This window comes from Xyrauchen texanus, chromosome 19 (genome assembly GCF_025860055.1).
Source record: "Xyrauchen texanus isolate HMW12.3.18 chromosome 19, RBS_HiC_50CHRs, whole genome shotgun sequence".
NCBI classification, from domain to species: domain Eukaryota; kingdom Metazoa; phylum Chordata; class Actinopteri; order Cypriniformes; family Catostomidae; genus Xyrauchen; species Xyrauchen texanus.
In genome coordinates, this window is record NC_068294.1 from 44,490,788 (window position 1) to 44,505,376 (window position 14,589).

At 41.2% G+C, this 14,589-nt stretch overlaps 1 protein-coding gene across 1 annotated transcript in view; it reads right to left on the reverse strand.

Annotated features, from left to right (window-relative positions):
* Window positions 1-177: 177 nt before the first annotated feature.
* Window positions 178-14,589, reverse strand: part of nudt6 (nudix (nucleoside diphosphate linked moiety X)-type motif 6) — a 38,929-nt gene continuing 24,517 nt past the window's right edge. Inside the window, 3 exon segments of the mRNA XM_052149505.1 lie at window positions 178-919; window positions 922-969; window positions 3,088-3,142. Coding sequence (XP_052005465.1) covers window positions 600-919; window positions 922-969; window positions 3,088-3,142 — 423 coding nt within the window. The 3' untranslated portion in view covers window positions 178-599.

Consider the following 14,589-nt stretch of genomic DNA (forward strand, 5'->3'; position numbering starts at 1 on the left):
GAAAGGTAATGAAATGGTTAATCTGTTTATTTTCATTTTAATTATTTATATAAAATTGGCAGAAAAGAAGCTTTTCTAAAGAACGCGAGAATTAAAAGTTAATGGGTAAAACATAAAATAAATATCTACGACATATTTTTCCCAAATTTAATAAAACTTATATAAATAATAATAATAATAATTTACTGTATATGTTGCCTAAAGAAAGCGTGATATTATTTTCATGACGATTAATCCCATTTCCACATATAATAACATTTTTTATTAGTTAATTAGTTCAAATGAGTCAAAATAAAATTTGTTCATTTTAATTTGGCTAAAATTTGTTAATTAATTTAATTAGCATTCAAAAAAATGGGACAATGTGAACCAACGAAATTTCTCGAAAAATCGATGTTTCGATATTTCGATGCAAAATCCAAATTCTTAGATTTTTCCATTAAATATGGGGTGAAATTTGACCTTGGCATGTTCTTGTTTTTGCGAGGTCACCCTCGTGCATCTTGTTTCTCTTATCCAACTATTAAACCGTTATTTAGTTTCCACTGGAACCTTTAGTGTTAAGAGTGTTTAGGGTTCAATTACATTTACAACGTCTCTCACGACTCCGGCAGCCGCCTGTGGTAGAGCTGATAGAACATGCCGGAATACACCGCCGGCAGCTCCTCCATTGTGAGGTCGATGTTGTGAAAGCCCTTTTCCAAACCGTACAGGAGAATCTTTGCGATACGACTTGTGATCGGCGTCGTCTCGCTGGTCTTGACGAGTTCCGCTAAATCCAGCCATTCACAGCGCAGACATTCCTGGGTGCAGAAGTTAATGTCGAACGAAAGCGGACGGAGTCTGCAGATCAGGTACATATCGGACATACCGAACGCTCCGGGATGATTGTGCTGCTGACGAATACTCAGGAGAGATCGAATTCTGATCGGACTCGGTTTCTCGAAAACCTCCGAACAGCTGTCGCGCCTGAAATATACAGTTAGAAAACAAATAAATAAAAAATATTGTCTTAATCAGTATTTTCTCTCGATTTCCAAATATCCTAAAAAATATCTAAGCGTCCAAATTAACTGACTTGAGAAGCAAAACTGTGAAACATAATTAAGACAAAATAAGAGCCCGACTAAATTTTCCAGCATTTAAAATTTTCCCCCAATAATACCAAATTTTCTTATGTCGGCCATATTGAGTGTCGGCCATTTTAAATTTTGTCATTATATGCTGTATTTTACAAACACATTGGCGCATTGTTACAAAACTTGGTATGCATCATCAGCAACATGCCCTGAGCGTACCTATAAAGTTTGGGGACAGCGCCACCTATTGGACAAAAGATATACTGTATTATAATATAGGAGCAATTCTACAATATCGAAGCTGAAGGAGCCCGACTAGATTGTCCGGCATTTAAAATTTTCCCCAAAAAATATTTTTTCGAACTCCTCTGAGACTGTAAGTCGAATATGCACAATATTTGGCATGTATCATCTAGGGACACTGAAGACAAAAAAATTATTAAAAGCTTTTTGATAGAGCAAACCATTCTTGAATAACGCATCAACGAATTAAATGGCGAGCACGCCAAAATGGACGTGAGGCTGTATCTTCGCAATGCTTTTGCGTATTGAAACAAAACTTGGTGTACGGCATAGCCATCATGAATTGAGGATGCCTGCGCTGTTTCGACACAGCGCCACCTAGTGGTCAGGATATATATATATATAAAAAATGGCTATTTTTGCTTATAACTTCTGAATAGTTTGGCCTAAAATTACGAGACTTGTCTCTTTAGATTCCTCAGAGCATGATGAGTCGATTGTACCAAATTTTATGTCGGCCATATTGGGTGTTGGTCATTTTGAATTTTGTCATATATGCTGTATTTTACAAACACATTGGCGCATTGTTACAAAACTTGGTATGCATCATCAGCAACGTACCCTGAGGGTACCTATAAAGTTTGGGGACAGCGCCACTAAGTGGTCAAAAGTTATAATGAAATGTTTAAAAATGCTTAAAACGTTTGATTATTTTGGCCTTTTAATCCGAAAATTTGCCAAATTTGAGTTGAAACCCCACTTTTTCAAACTCCTCCAAGGCTGTATATCGCACAAAATTTGACATATATCATCTAGAGACCCTCGTGACAAAAAGTTTCCAAAAACGTTTCGATATAGACGAAACAGTTCTCAAATAGCGCACCAGCAAATTCAATGGCAAGACGCCAAATAGGATCTGAGGCTATATCTTGGCAACGCTTTGCTGTATTGACATGAAACTTTGTGCGTGTCATTGTGACCACACCCTGAAAGAATTACATAAATGTGGTGACAGTGCCACCTATTGGAAAAAAGTTATACTGTATTATAATATATGAGCAATTCTACAATATCGAAGCTGAAGGAGCCCGACTAGATTTTCCGGCATTTAAAATTTTCCCCAAAAAATACTAAGCGCACCATGGTCGGCCATACTTCCAAACCCACTTTTTCAAACTTCTTTTAGGCTGTATATCGCACAAAATTTGTCATATATCATCTAGAGACCCACGTGACTTAAGTTGCCAAAATTGTTTCGATATAGACGAAACGGTTCTCAAATAGCGCACCAGCAAATTCAATGTCAAGATGCCAAAAAGCATCTGAGGCTATATCTCGGCAACGCTTTGCTGTATTGACATGAAACTTTGTGCGTGTCATTGTGACCACACCCTGACAGCATCACATAAATGTGATGACAGCGCCACCTATTGAACAAAAGTTATACTGTATTATAATATATGAGCAATTCTACCATATCAAAGTCACAATCAGTGTTGCCCATATTTTGTAAATTGATCTTGTTTAGATATTTATCCAAACCGGTTCCTGACACAAATAACATTGAAGGTTTAACACAAATAAATGAAGTATTTCTGTAACCGAATATGTTGAGGGTTTCAGATCTTAGATGATCATGTTATAAATGCACTTTCGGAGCAAGTAAAGCTGATATTTACTGTAGGACAAGACAATTCTTCTTGGGAATAATTAGAATAATTTCAGTTTTTACCCTTCAATGAAATTAACAGCAATTGAATCTCACCAATGTTTTCTCCAAGATCTGACAGACCACCTGGAAACTTCCAAGCGTTCTTAGTCTAGAAAAAGAAAGAGACGTTTAAAGCGTACATGTTATTTTAACACTTGGCATTTGTCATTACTGTATATGATTTATCTCTACTCTATTCATGAATCTGTTGTCTTGGATTAAAGGTTTGGATTTGAGATGGTGCACTAGTGATGTCCAATGGTCGGTTTGGAGAACAAATGATCTGAAATAAGTGTTGATAATGTTATTAAACTTCACACACTTCTGCGTTATCATTAAAGAGCGATTCTGATGTTCTGGGAATGTTTGTGGCGTATCTGCAGTAAATCACACTCCCACATCAGCAGCATGGAAATGAACGGATTCCCATGATGGCCATAATGGAAGCAAGGCTGTGAGTTATTCATCTGATATATTGCATCAGAGCACATCGTGATGCGTCATTGTTTCTCCATGCGTCATGGACGGACGATGAACCTCTCAGAGGGGAGTTTGATTTTTAATAACACACTGATGTGTTCAGATAAATAACGCCAACTCTCAAATTCATCAAACCAGTAAGTGATGTCCAAAACAGGCCCTGTGACGCAAGATGACCTGAACACAGAGATGTTTACTTTAGTGGGAATGGGTCTTTAGAGGCTAAATTCGTTGTCTAAGGTATGCGTGTTGATGGAGGAAAGCACGATTCTAGTGTGATGAGAGGTGTAACAAGTTATCCTGTATAATAATTCACATTACGTTTGTGTAGACAGATATTCTGATCACAAATCTGGACTAGACAGTGTTATAAAATTGTGCGGAACTAGTGAGTGTTTTCAGAAGTGTGCGGTACTAGACAGTGTTCTAAAATTGTGCGGAACTAGTGAGTGTTTTCAGAAGTGTGCGGTACTAGACAGTGTTCTAAAATTGTGCGGAACTAGAGAGTGTTTTCAGAAGTGTCTTGCGGGACTAGACAGTGTTCTAAAATTGTGCTTGGAACTAGAGAGTGTTTTCAGAAGTGTGCGGTACTAGACAGTGTTCTAAAATTGTGCGGAACTAGTGAGTGTTTTCAGAAGTGTGCTGGTACTAGACAGTGTTCTAAAATTGTGCGGAACTAGAGAGTGTTTTCAGAAGTGTGCTTGAGGTACTAGACAGAGTGTTCTAAAAGTGTGTCTAATGGCGGAACTAGAGAGTGTTTTCAGAAGTGTGCGGTACTAGACAGTGTTCTAAAGATTGTGTCTTGAGGTACTAGAGAGTGTTTTCAGAAGTGTGCAGTACTAGACAGTGTTCTAAAATTGTGCTTGGAACTAGAGAGTGTTTTCAGAAGTGTGCTGGGACTAGACAAGTGTTCTAAAATTGTGTGGAACTAGAGAGTGTTTTCAGAAGTGTGCGGTACTAGACAGTGTTCTAAAATTGTGCTGGAACTAGTGAGTGTTTTCAGAAGTGTCGCGGTACTAGACAGTGTTCTAAAATTGTGCGGAACTAGAGAGCGTTTTCAGAAGTGTGCGGGACTAGACAGTGTTCTAAAATTGTGCGGAACTAGAGAGTGTTTTCAGAAGTGTCGTGGGACTAGACAGTGTTCTAAAATTGTGCGGAACTAGAGAGTGTTTTCAGAAGTGTGCTGGGACTAGACAGTGTTCTAAAATTGTGCGGAACTAGTGAGTGTTTTCAGAAGCGTCGCGGTACTAGACAGTGTTCTAAAATTGTGCTGGAACTAGAGAGTGTTTTCAGAAGCGTCTTGGGACTAGACATTGTTCTAAAATTGTCGCGGAACTAGTGAGTGTTTTCAGAAGTGTCGCGGTACTAGACAGTGTTCTAAAATTGTCTGCGGAACTAGAGAGCGTTTTCAGAAGTGTCATGCGGTACTAGAGAGTGCTTTCTAGAAGTGTGCTGTGGTACTAGAGAGTGTTTTCAGAAGTGTGTGGTACTAGACAGTGTTCTAAAATTGTGCGGAACTAGAGAGTGTTTTCAGAAGTGTGCGGTACTAGACAGTGTTCTAAAACTGTGCTGGGACTAGAGAGCGTTTTCAGAAGTGTCGCGGTACTAGAGAGTGCTTTCAGAAGTGTGCTGGTACTAGAGAGTGTTTTCAGAAGTGTGCGGTACTAGACAGTGTTCTAAAATTGTGCGGAACTAGAGAGTGTTTTCAGAAGTGTGCGGTACTAGAGAGTGTTTTCAGAAGTGTCGCGGTACTAGAGAGTGTTCTAAAATTGTCTGCGGAACTAGAGAGTGTTTTCAGAAGTGTCGCGGTACTAGAGAGTGTTTTCAGAAGTGTCTGCGAGTACTCAGAGAGTGTGTACTAAAGAGTGTTCAGAAGTGCAGGAACTAGAGAGTGTTTTCAGAAGTGTGCGGTACTAGACAGTGTTCTAAAATTGTGCTGGAACTAGAGAGTGTTTTCAGAAGTGTGCGGTACTAGAGAGTGTTTTCAGAAGTGTGCGGTACTAGAGAGTGTTCTAAAATTGTGCGGAACTAGAGAGTGTTTTCAGAAGTGTGCAGTACTAGACAGTGTTATAAAATTGTGCGGAACTAGAGAGTGTTTTCAGAAGTGTGCAGTACTAGACAGTGTTCTAAAATTGTGCGGAACTAGAGAGTGTTTTCAGAAGTGTGCGGTACTAGACAGTGTTCTAAAATTGTGCGGAACTAGAGAGCGTTTTCAGAAGTGTGCGGTACTAGAGAGTGCTTTCAGAAGTGTGCGGGACTAGAGAGTGCTTTCAGAAGTGTGCGGTACTAGACAAGTGTTCTAAAATTGTGCTGGAACTAGAGAGTGTTTTCAGAAGTGTGCGGTACTAGACAGTGTTCTAAAATAGTGTGGGACTAGAGAGTGCTTTCAGAAGTGTGCGGTACTAGAGAGTGTTTTCAGAAGTGTGCGGTACTAGACAGTGTTCTAAAATTGTGCGGAACTAGAGAGTGTTTTCAGAAGTGTGCGGTACTAGAGAGTGTTTTCAGAAGTGTGCGGAACTAGAGTGTTTTCAGAAGTGTGCGGTACTAGACAGTGTTCTAAAATTGTGCGGAACTAGAGAGTGTTTTCAGAAGTGTGCGGAACTAGACAGTGTTCTAAAATTGTGCGGAACTAGAGAGTGTTTTCAGAAGTGTGCGGTACTAGAGAGTGTTCTAAAATTGTGCGGAACTAGAGAGTGTTTTCAGAAGTGTGCGGTACTACAGAGTGTTTTCAGAAGTGTGCGGTACTAGACAGTGTTCTAAAATTGTGCGGAACTAGAGAGTGTTTTCAGAAGTGTGCGGAACTAGACAGTGTTCTAAAATTGTGCGGAACTAGAGAGTGTTTTCAGAAGTGTGCGGTACTAGAGAGTGTTCTAAAATTGTGCGGAACTAGAGAGTGTTTTCAGAAGTGTGCGGTACTAGACAGTGTTCTAAAATTGTGCGGAACTAGAGAGTGTTTTCAGAAGTGTGCGGTACTAGAGAGTGTTCTAAAATTGTGCGGAACTAGAGAGTGTTTTCAGAAGTGTGCGGGACTAGACAAGTGTTCTAAAATTGTGCGGAACTAGAGAGTGTTTTCAGAAGTGTGCGGTACTAGACAGTGTTCTAAAATTGTGCGGTACTAGAGAGTGTTTTCAGAAGTGTGCAGTACTAGACAGTGTTCTAAAATTGTGCGGAACTAGAGAGTGTTTTCAGAAGTGTGCGGGACTAGACAAGTGTTCTAAAATTGTGCGGAACTAGAGAGTGTTTTCAGAAGTGTGCGGTACTAGACAGTGTTCTAAAATTGTGCGGAACTAGTGAGTGTTTTCAGAAGTGTGTGGTACTAGACAGTGTTCTAAAATTGTGCTGGAACTAGAGAGCGTTTCCAGAAGTGTCTGGGACTAGACAGTGTTCTAAAATTGTGCTGGAACTAGAGAGTGTTTTCAGAAGTGTGCGGACTAGACAGTGTTCTAAAATTGTGCGGAACTAGAGAGTGTTTTCAGAAGTGTCGGGACTAGACAGTGTTCTAAAATTGTGCTTGGAACTAGTGAGTGTTTTCAGAAGCGTCGCGGTACTAGACAGTGTTCTAAAATTGTGCAGAACTAGTGAGTGTTTTCAGAAGTGTCGTGGGACTAGACAGTGTTCTAAAATTGTGCAGAACTAGTGAGTGTTTTCAGAAGTGTCGTGGTACTAGACAGTGTTCTAAAATTGTGCTGGAACTAGAGAGTGTTTTCAGAAGTGTGCGGTACTAGACAGTGTTCTAAAATAGTGTGGGACTAGAGAGTGTTTTCAGAAGTGTGCGGTACTAGACAGTGTTCTAAAATTGTGCGGAACTAGAGAGTGTTTTCAGAAGTGTGCAGTACTAGACAGTGTTCTAAAATTGTGCGGAACTAGAGAGTGTTTTCAGAAGTGTGCGGGACTAGACAAGTGTTCTAAAATTGTGCGGAACTAGAGAGTGTTTTCAGAAGTGTGCGGTACTAGACAGTGTTCTAAAATTGTGCGGAACTAGTGAGTGTTTTCAGAAGTGTGTGGTACTAGACAGTGTTCTAAAATTGTGCGGAACTAGAGAGCGTTTCCAGAAGTGTGCGGGACTAGACAGTGTTCTAAAATTGTGCGGAACTAGAGAGTGTTTTCAGAAGTGTGCGGGACTAGACAGTGTTCTAAAATTGTGCGGAACTAGAGAGTGTTTTCAGAAGTGTCTTGGGACTAGACAGTGTTCTAAAATTGTGCGGAACTAGTGAGTGTTTTCAGAAGTGTGCGGTACTAGACAGTGTTCTAAAATTGTGCAGAACTAGTGAGTGTTTTCAGAAGTGTGCTGGGACTAGACAGTGTTCTAAAATTGTGCAGAACTAGTGAGTGTTTTCAGAAGTGTGCGGTACTAGACAGTGTTCTAAAATTGTGCTGGAACTAGAGAGTGTTTTCAGAAGCGTCGTGGGACTAGACATTGTTCTAAAATTGTGCGGAACTAGTGAGTGTTTTCAGAAGTGTCGCGGTACTAGACAGTGTTCTAAAATTGTCTTGGAACTAGAGAGCGTTTTCAGAAGTGTCTTGGTACTAGAGAGTGCTTTCAGAAGTGTCGCGGTACTAGAGAGTGTTTTCAGAAGTGTCGCGGTACTAGACAGTGTTCTAAAATTGTGCTGGAACTAGAGAGTGTTTTCAGAAGTGTGCGGTACTAGAGAGTGTTTTCAGAAGTGTGCGGTACTAGAGAGTGTTCTAAAATTGTGCTGGAACTAGAGAGTGTTTTCAGAAGTGTGCGGTACTAGAGAGTGTTCTAAAATTGTGAGGAACTAGAGAGTGTTTTCAGAAGTGTGCGGTACTAGACAGTGTTCTAAAATTGTGCTTGGAACTAGAGAGTGTTTTCAGAAGTGTGCGGTACTAGAGAGTGTTCTAAAATTGTGCTGGAACTAGAGAGTGTTTTCAGAAGTGTGCGGTACTAGACAGTGTTCTAAAATTGTGCGGAACTAGAGAGTGTTTTCAGAAGTGTGCGGTACTAGACAGTGTTCTAAAATTGTGCGGAACTAGAGAGTGTTTTCAGAAGTGTGCGGTACTAGACAGTGTTCTAAAATTGTCTGCGGAACTAGAGAGTGTTTTCAGAAGTGTGCTGGGACTAGACAGTGTTCTAAAATTGTGGAACTAGAGAGTTTTCAGAAGTGTGCGGTACTAGAGAGTGTTTTCAGAAGTGTCGCGGTACTAGACAGTGTTCTAAAATTGTGCTTGGAACTAGAGAGTGTTTTCAGAAGTGTGCGGTACTAGACAGTGTTCTAAAATTGTGCGGAACTAGAGAGTGTTTTCAGAAGTGTGCGGTACTAGACAGTGCTTCTAAAAGTGTCTTGGAACTAGAGAGTGTTTTCAGAAGTGTGCTTGGTACTAGACAGTGTTCTAAAATTGTGCGGAACTAGAGAGTGTTTTCAGAAGTGTCGCGGTACTAGAGAGTGCTTTCAGAAGTGTGTCTTGGGAACTAGAGAGTGTTTTCAGAAGTGTGCGGTACTAGACAGTGTTCTAAAATTGTGCGGAACTAGAGAGTGTTTTCAGAAGTGTCGCGGTACTAGACAGTGTTCTAAAATTGTCGCGGAACTAGAGAGCGTTTTCAGAAGTGTCTTGGTACTAGACAGTGTTCTAAAATTGTGCGGAACTAGAGAGTGTTTTCAGAAGTGTGCGGTACTAGACAGTGTTCTAAAATTGTGCGGTACTAGAGAGTGTTTTCAGAAGTGTGCGGTACTAGAGAGTGTTCTAAAATTGTGCGGAACTAGAGAGTGTTTTCAGAAGTGTGCAGTACTAGACAGTGTTATAAAATTGTGCGGAACTAGAGAGTGTTTTCAGAAGTGTGCGGTACTAGACAGTGTTCTAAAATTGTGCGGAACTAGAGAGTGTTTTCAGAAGTGTGCGGTACTAGACAGTGTTCTAAAATTGTGCGGAACTAGAGAGCGTTTTCAGAAGTGTGCGGTACTAGAGAGTGCTTTCAGAAGTGTGCGGGACTAGAGAGTGCTTTCAGAAGTGTGCGGTACTAGACAGTGTTATAAAATTGTGCGGAACTAGAGAGTGTTTTCAGAAGTGTGCGGTACTAGACAGTGTTCTAAAATTGTGCGGAACTAGAGAGTGTTTTCAGAAGTGTGCGGTACTAGACAGTGTTCTAAAATTGTGCGGAACTAGAGAGCGTTTTCAGAAGTGTCGCGGTACTAGAGAGTGCTTTCAGAAGTGTCTTGGGACTAGAGAGTGCTTTCAGAAGTGTCGCGGTACTAGACAAGTGTTCTAAAATTGTGCGGAACTAGAGAGTGTTTTCAGAAGTGTGCGGTACTAGACAGTGTTCTAAAATTGTGCGGTACTAGAGAGTGTTTTCAGAAGTGTGCGGTACTAGACAGTGTTCTAAAATTGTGCGGAACTAGAGAGTGTTTTCAGAAGTGTGCGGTACTAGACAGTGTTCTAAAATTGTGCGGAACTAGAGAGTGTTTTCAGAAGTGTCGCGGTACTAGACAGTGTTCTAAAATTGTGCTGGAACTAGAGAGTGTTTTCAGAAGTGTGCGGTACTAGACAGTGTTCTAAAATTGTGCGGAACTAGAGAGCGTTTTCAGAAGTGTCGCGGTACTAGAGAGTGCTTTCAGAAGTGTCTTGGGACTAGAGAGTGCTTTCAGAAGTGTCGCGGTACTAGACAAGTGTTCTAAAATTGTCGTGGAACTAGAGAGTGTTTTCAGAAGTGTCGCGGTACTAGACAGTGTTCTAAAATAGTGTGGGACTAGAGAGTGCTTTCAGAAGTGTGCTTGGTACTAGAGAGTGTTTTCAGAAGTGTCGCGGTACTAGACAGTGTTCTAAAATTGTGCTGGAACTAGAGAGTGTTTTCAGAAGTGTGCGGTACTAGACAGTGTTTTCAGAAGTGTCTTGGAACTAGAGTGTTTTCAGAAGTGTCGCGGTACTAGACAGTGTTCTAAAATTGTGCTGGAACTAGAGAGTGTTTTCAGAAGTGTGCGGAACTAGAAGTGTTTTCAAGTGTCGGTACTAGACAGTGTTCTAAAATTGTGCGGAACTAGAGAGTGTTTTCAGAAGTGTCGCGGTACTAGAGAGTGTTTTCAGAAGTGTCTTGGAACTAGAGAGTGTTCTAAAATTGTCTGCGGAACTAGAGTGTTTTCAGAAGTGTCGCGGTACTAGACAGTGTTCTAAAATTGTGCTGGAACTAGAGAGTGTTTTCAGAAGTGTCGTGGTACTAGACAGTGTTCTAAAATTGTGCTAAGTGTGAGGGACTAGAGAGTGTTTTCAGAAGTGTGTGGAACTAGAGAGTGTTCTAAAATTGTGCGGAACTAGAGTGTTTTCAGAAGTGTCTTGGTACTAGACAGTGTTCTAAAATTGTGCTGGAACTAGAGAGTGTTTTCAGAAGTGTGCTGGAACTAGACAGTGTTCTAAAATTGTGCGGAACTAGAGAGTGTTTTCAGAAGTGTGCGGTACTAGAGAGTGTTTTCAGAAGTGTGCGGAACTAGACAGTGTTCTAAAATTGTGCTGGAACTAGAGAGTGTTTTCAGAAGTGTGCGGTACTAGAGAGTGTTTTCAGAAGTGTGCGGTACTAGACAGTGTTCTAAAATTGTGCGGAACTAGAGAGTGTTTTCAGAAGTGTGCGGTACTAGAGAGTGTTTTCAGAAGTGTGCGGTACTAGAGAGTGTTCTAAAATTGTGCGGAACTAGAGAGTGTTTTCAGAAGTGTGCGGTACTAGAGAGTGTTTTCAGAAGTGTGCAGTACTAGACAGTGTTCTAAAATTGTGCGGAACTAGAGAGTGTTTTCAGAAGTGTGCGGTACTAGACAGTGTTCTAAAATTGTGCGGAACTAGAGAGTGTTTTCAGAAGTGTGCGGTACTAGAGAGTGTTTTCAGAAGTGTGCGGTACTAGAGAGTGTTTGTTGATAATGTTATTAAACTTCACACACTTCTGCGTTATCATTAAAGAGCGATTCTGATGTTCTGGGAATGTTTGTGGCGTATCTGCAGTAAATCACACTCCCACATCAGCAGCATGGAAATGAACGGATTCCCATGATGGCCATAATGGAAGCAAGGCTGTGAGTTATTCATCTGATATATTGCATCAGAGCACATCGTGATGCGTCATTGTTTCTCCATGCGTCATGGACGGACGATGAACCTCTCAGAGGGGAGTTTGATTTTTAATAACACACTGATGTGTTCAGATAAATAACGCCAACTCTCAAATTCATCAAACCAGTAAGTGACGTCCAAAACAGGCCCTGTGACGCAAGATGACCTGAACACAGAGATGTTTACTTTAGTGGGAATGGGTCTTTAGAGGCTAAATTTGTTGTCTAAGGTATGCGCGTTGATGGAGGAAAGCACGATTCTAGTGTGATGAGAGGCGTAACGAGTTATCCTGTATAATAATTCACATTACGTTTGTGTAGACAGATATTCTGATCACAAATCTGGACTAGACAGTGTTATAAAATTGTCTTGGAACTAGTGAGTGTTTTCAGAAGTGTGCTGGGACTAGACAAGTGTTCTAAAATTGCTGCGGAACTAGAGAGTGTTTTCAGAAGTGTGCGGGACTAGACAGTGTTCTAAAATTGTGCGGAACTAGAGAGTGTTTTCAGAAGTGTCGTGGGACTAGACAGTGTTCTAAAATTGTGCGGAACTAGAGAGTGTTTTCAGAAGTGTGTGGGGACTAGACAAGTGTTCTAAAATTGTGCGGAACTAGAGAGTGTTTTCAGAAGTGTCGTGGGACTAGACAGTGTTCTAAAATTGTGCGGAACTAGTGAGTGTTTTCAGAAGTGTGCGGTACTAGACAGTGTTCTAAAATTGTGTGGAACTAGAGAGCGTTTTCAGAAGTGTGCGGGACTAGAGAGTGTTTTCAGAAGTGTGCGGGACTAGACAGTGTTCTAAAATTGTGCGGAACTAGAGAGCGTTTTCAGAAGTGTGCGGGACTAGACAGTGTTCTAAAATTGTGCGGAACTAGAGAGCGTTTTCAGAAGTGTCTTGGGACTAGACAGTGTTCTAAAATTGTGCGGAACTAGAGAGCGTTTTCAGAAGTGTGCAGGACTAGACAGTGTTCTAAAATTGTGCGGAACTAGAGAGCGTTTTCAGAAGTGTGCGTGACTAGACAGTGTTCTAAAATTGTGTGGAACTAGAGAGCGTTTTCAGAAGTGTGCGGGACTAGACAGTGTTCTAAAATTGTGTGGAACTAGAGAGCGTTTTCAGAAGTGTGCGGGACTAGACAGTGTTCTAAAATTGTGCGGAACTAGAGAGCGTTTTCAGAAGTGTGCGTGACTAGACAGTGTTCTAAAATTGTGTGGAACTAGAGAGCGTTTTCAGAAGTGTGCGGGACTAGACAGTGTTCTAAAATTGTGTGGAACTAGAGAGCGTTTTCAGAAGTGTGCGGGACTAGAGAGTGTTCTAAAATTGTGCGGAACTAGAGAGCGTTTTCAGAAGTGTGCGGTACTAGAGAGTGTTTTCAGAAGTGTGCGGTACTAGACAGTGCTCTAAAATTGTGCGGGACTAGAGAGCGTTTTCAGAAGTGTGCAGTACTAGAGAGTGCTTTCAGAAGTGTGCGGTACTAGAGAGTGTTTTCAGAAGTGTGCGGTACTAGACAGTGTTCTAAAATTGTGCGGAACTAGAGAGTGTTTTCAGAAGTGTGCGGTACTAGAGAGTGTTTTCAGAAGTGTGCGGTACTAGAGAGTGTTCTAAAATTGTGCGGAACTAGAGAGTGTTTTCAGAAGTGTGCCGTACTAGAGAGTGTTTTCAGAAGTGTCTGCTGGTACTAGAGAGTGTTCTAAAATTGTGCTGGAACTAGAGAGTGTTTTCAGAAGTGTCGCGGTACTAGACAGTGTTTCTAAAGATTGTTCAAAATTGCGGAACTAGAGAGTGTTTTCAGAAGTGTGCAGTACTAGAGAGTGTTTTCAGAAGTGTGCTTGGTACTAGAGAGTGTTCTAAAATTGTGCTTGGAACTAGAGAGTGTTTTCAGAAGTGTGCAGTACTAGACTGTGTTCTAAAATTGTGGAACTAGCGTTTCGAGCGGAACTAGAGAGCCAGTTGTGTACTAGAAGTGTTCTAAAATTGCGGGACTAGAGAGTGTTTTCAGAAGTGTGCGGGACTAGAGAGTGTTCTAAAATTGTGCGGAACTATAGAGCGTTTTCAGAAGTGTGCGGTACTAGAGAGTGCTTTCAGAAGTGTGCGGTACTAGAGAGTGCTTTCAAAAGTGTGCGGGACTAGAGAGTGCTTTCAGAAGTGTGCGGTACTAGACAAGTGTTCTAAAATTGTGCGGAACTAGAGAGTGTTTTCAGAAGTGTGCGGTACTAGACAAGTGTTCTAAAATTGTGCGGTACTAGAGAGTGTTTTCAGAAGTGTGCGGTACTAGACAGTGTTCTAAAATTGTGCGGAACTAGAGAGTGTTTTCAGAAGTGTCGCGGTACTAGAGAGTGTTCTAAAATTGTGCTGAGGAACTAGAGAGTGTTTTCAGAAGTGTCGCGGTACTAGAGAGTGTTTATTGCTAGAAGTGTTCAAAATTGCGGAACTAGAGAGTGTTTTCAGAAGTGTGCGGTACTAGAGAGTGTTCTAAAATTGTGTGGAACTAGAGAGTGTTTTCAGAAGTGTGCGGTACTAGAGAGTGTTTTCAAAAGTGTGCAGTACTAGTGAGTGTTTTCAGAAGTGTGCGGTACTAGAGAGTGTTCTAAAATTGTGCAGAACTAGAGAGTGTTTTCAGAAGTGTGCGGTACTAGAGAGTGTTTTCAAAAGTGTGCGGTACTAGCGAGTGTTTTCAGAAGTGTGCGGTACTAGCGAGTGTTTTCAAAAGTGTGCGGTACTAGAGAGTGTTCTAAAAGTGTGTGGTATTAGAGAGTTTTTTCAGAAGTGTGCGGTACTAGAGAGTGTTTTCAAAAGTGTGCGGTATTAGAGAGCGTTTTCAGAAGTGTGCGGAACTAGAGAGCGTTTTCAGAAGTGTGCGGAACTAGAGAGCGTTTTCAGAAGTGTGCGGTACTAGAGAGCGTTTTCAGAAGTGTGCGGTACTAGAGAGCGTTTTCAGAAGTGTGCGGAACTAGAAAGTGTTTTCAGAAGTGTGCGGTACTAGAGAGTGTTTACAGAAGTGTGCGGTACTAGAGAGTGTTTCAAAAGTGTGCGGT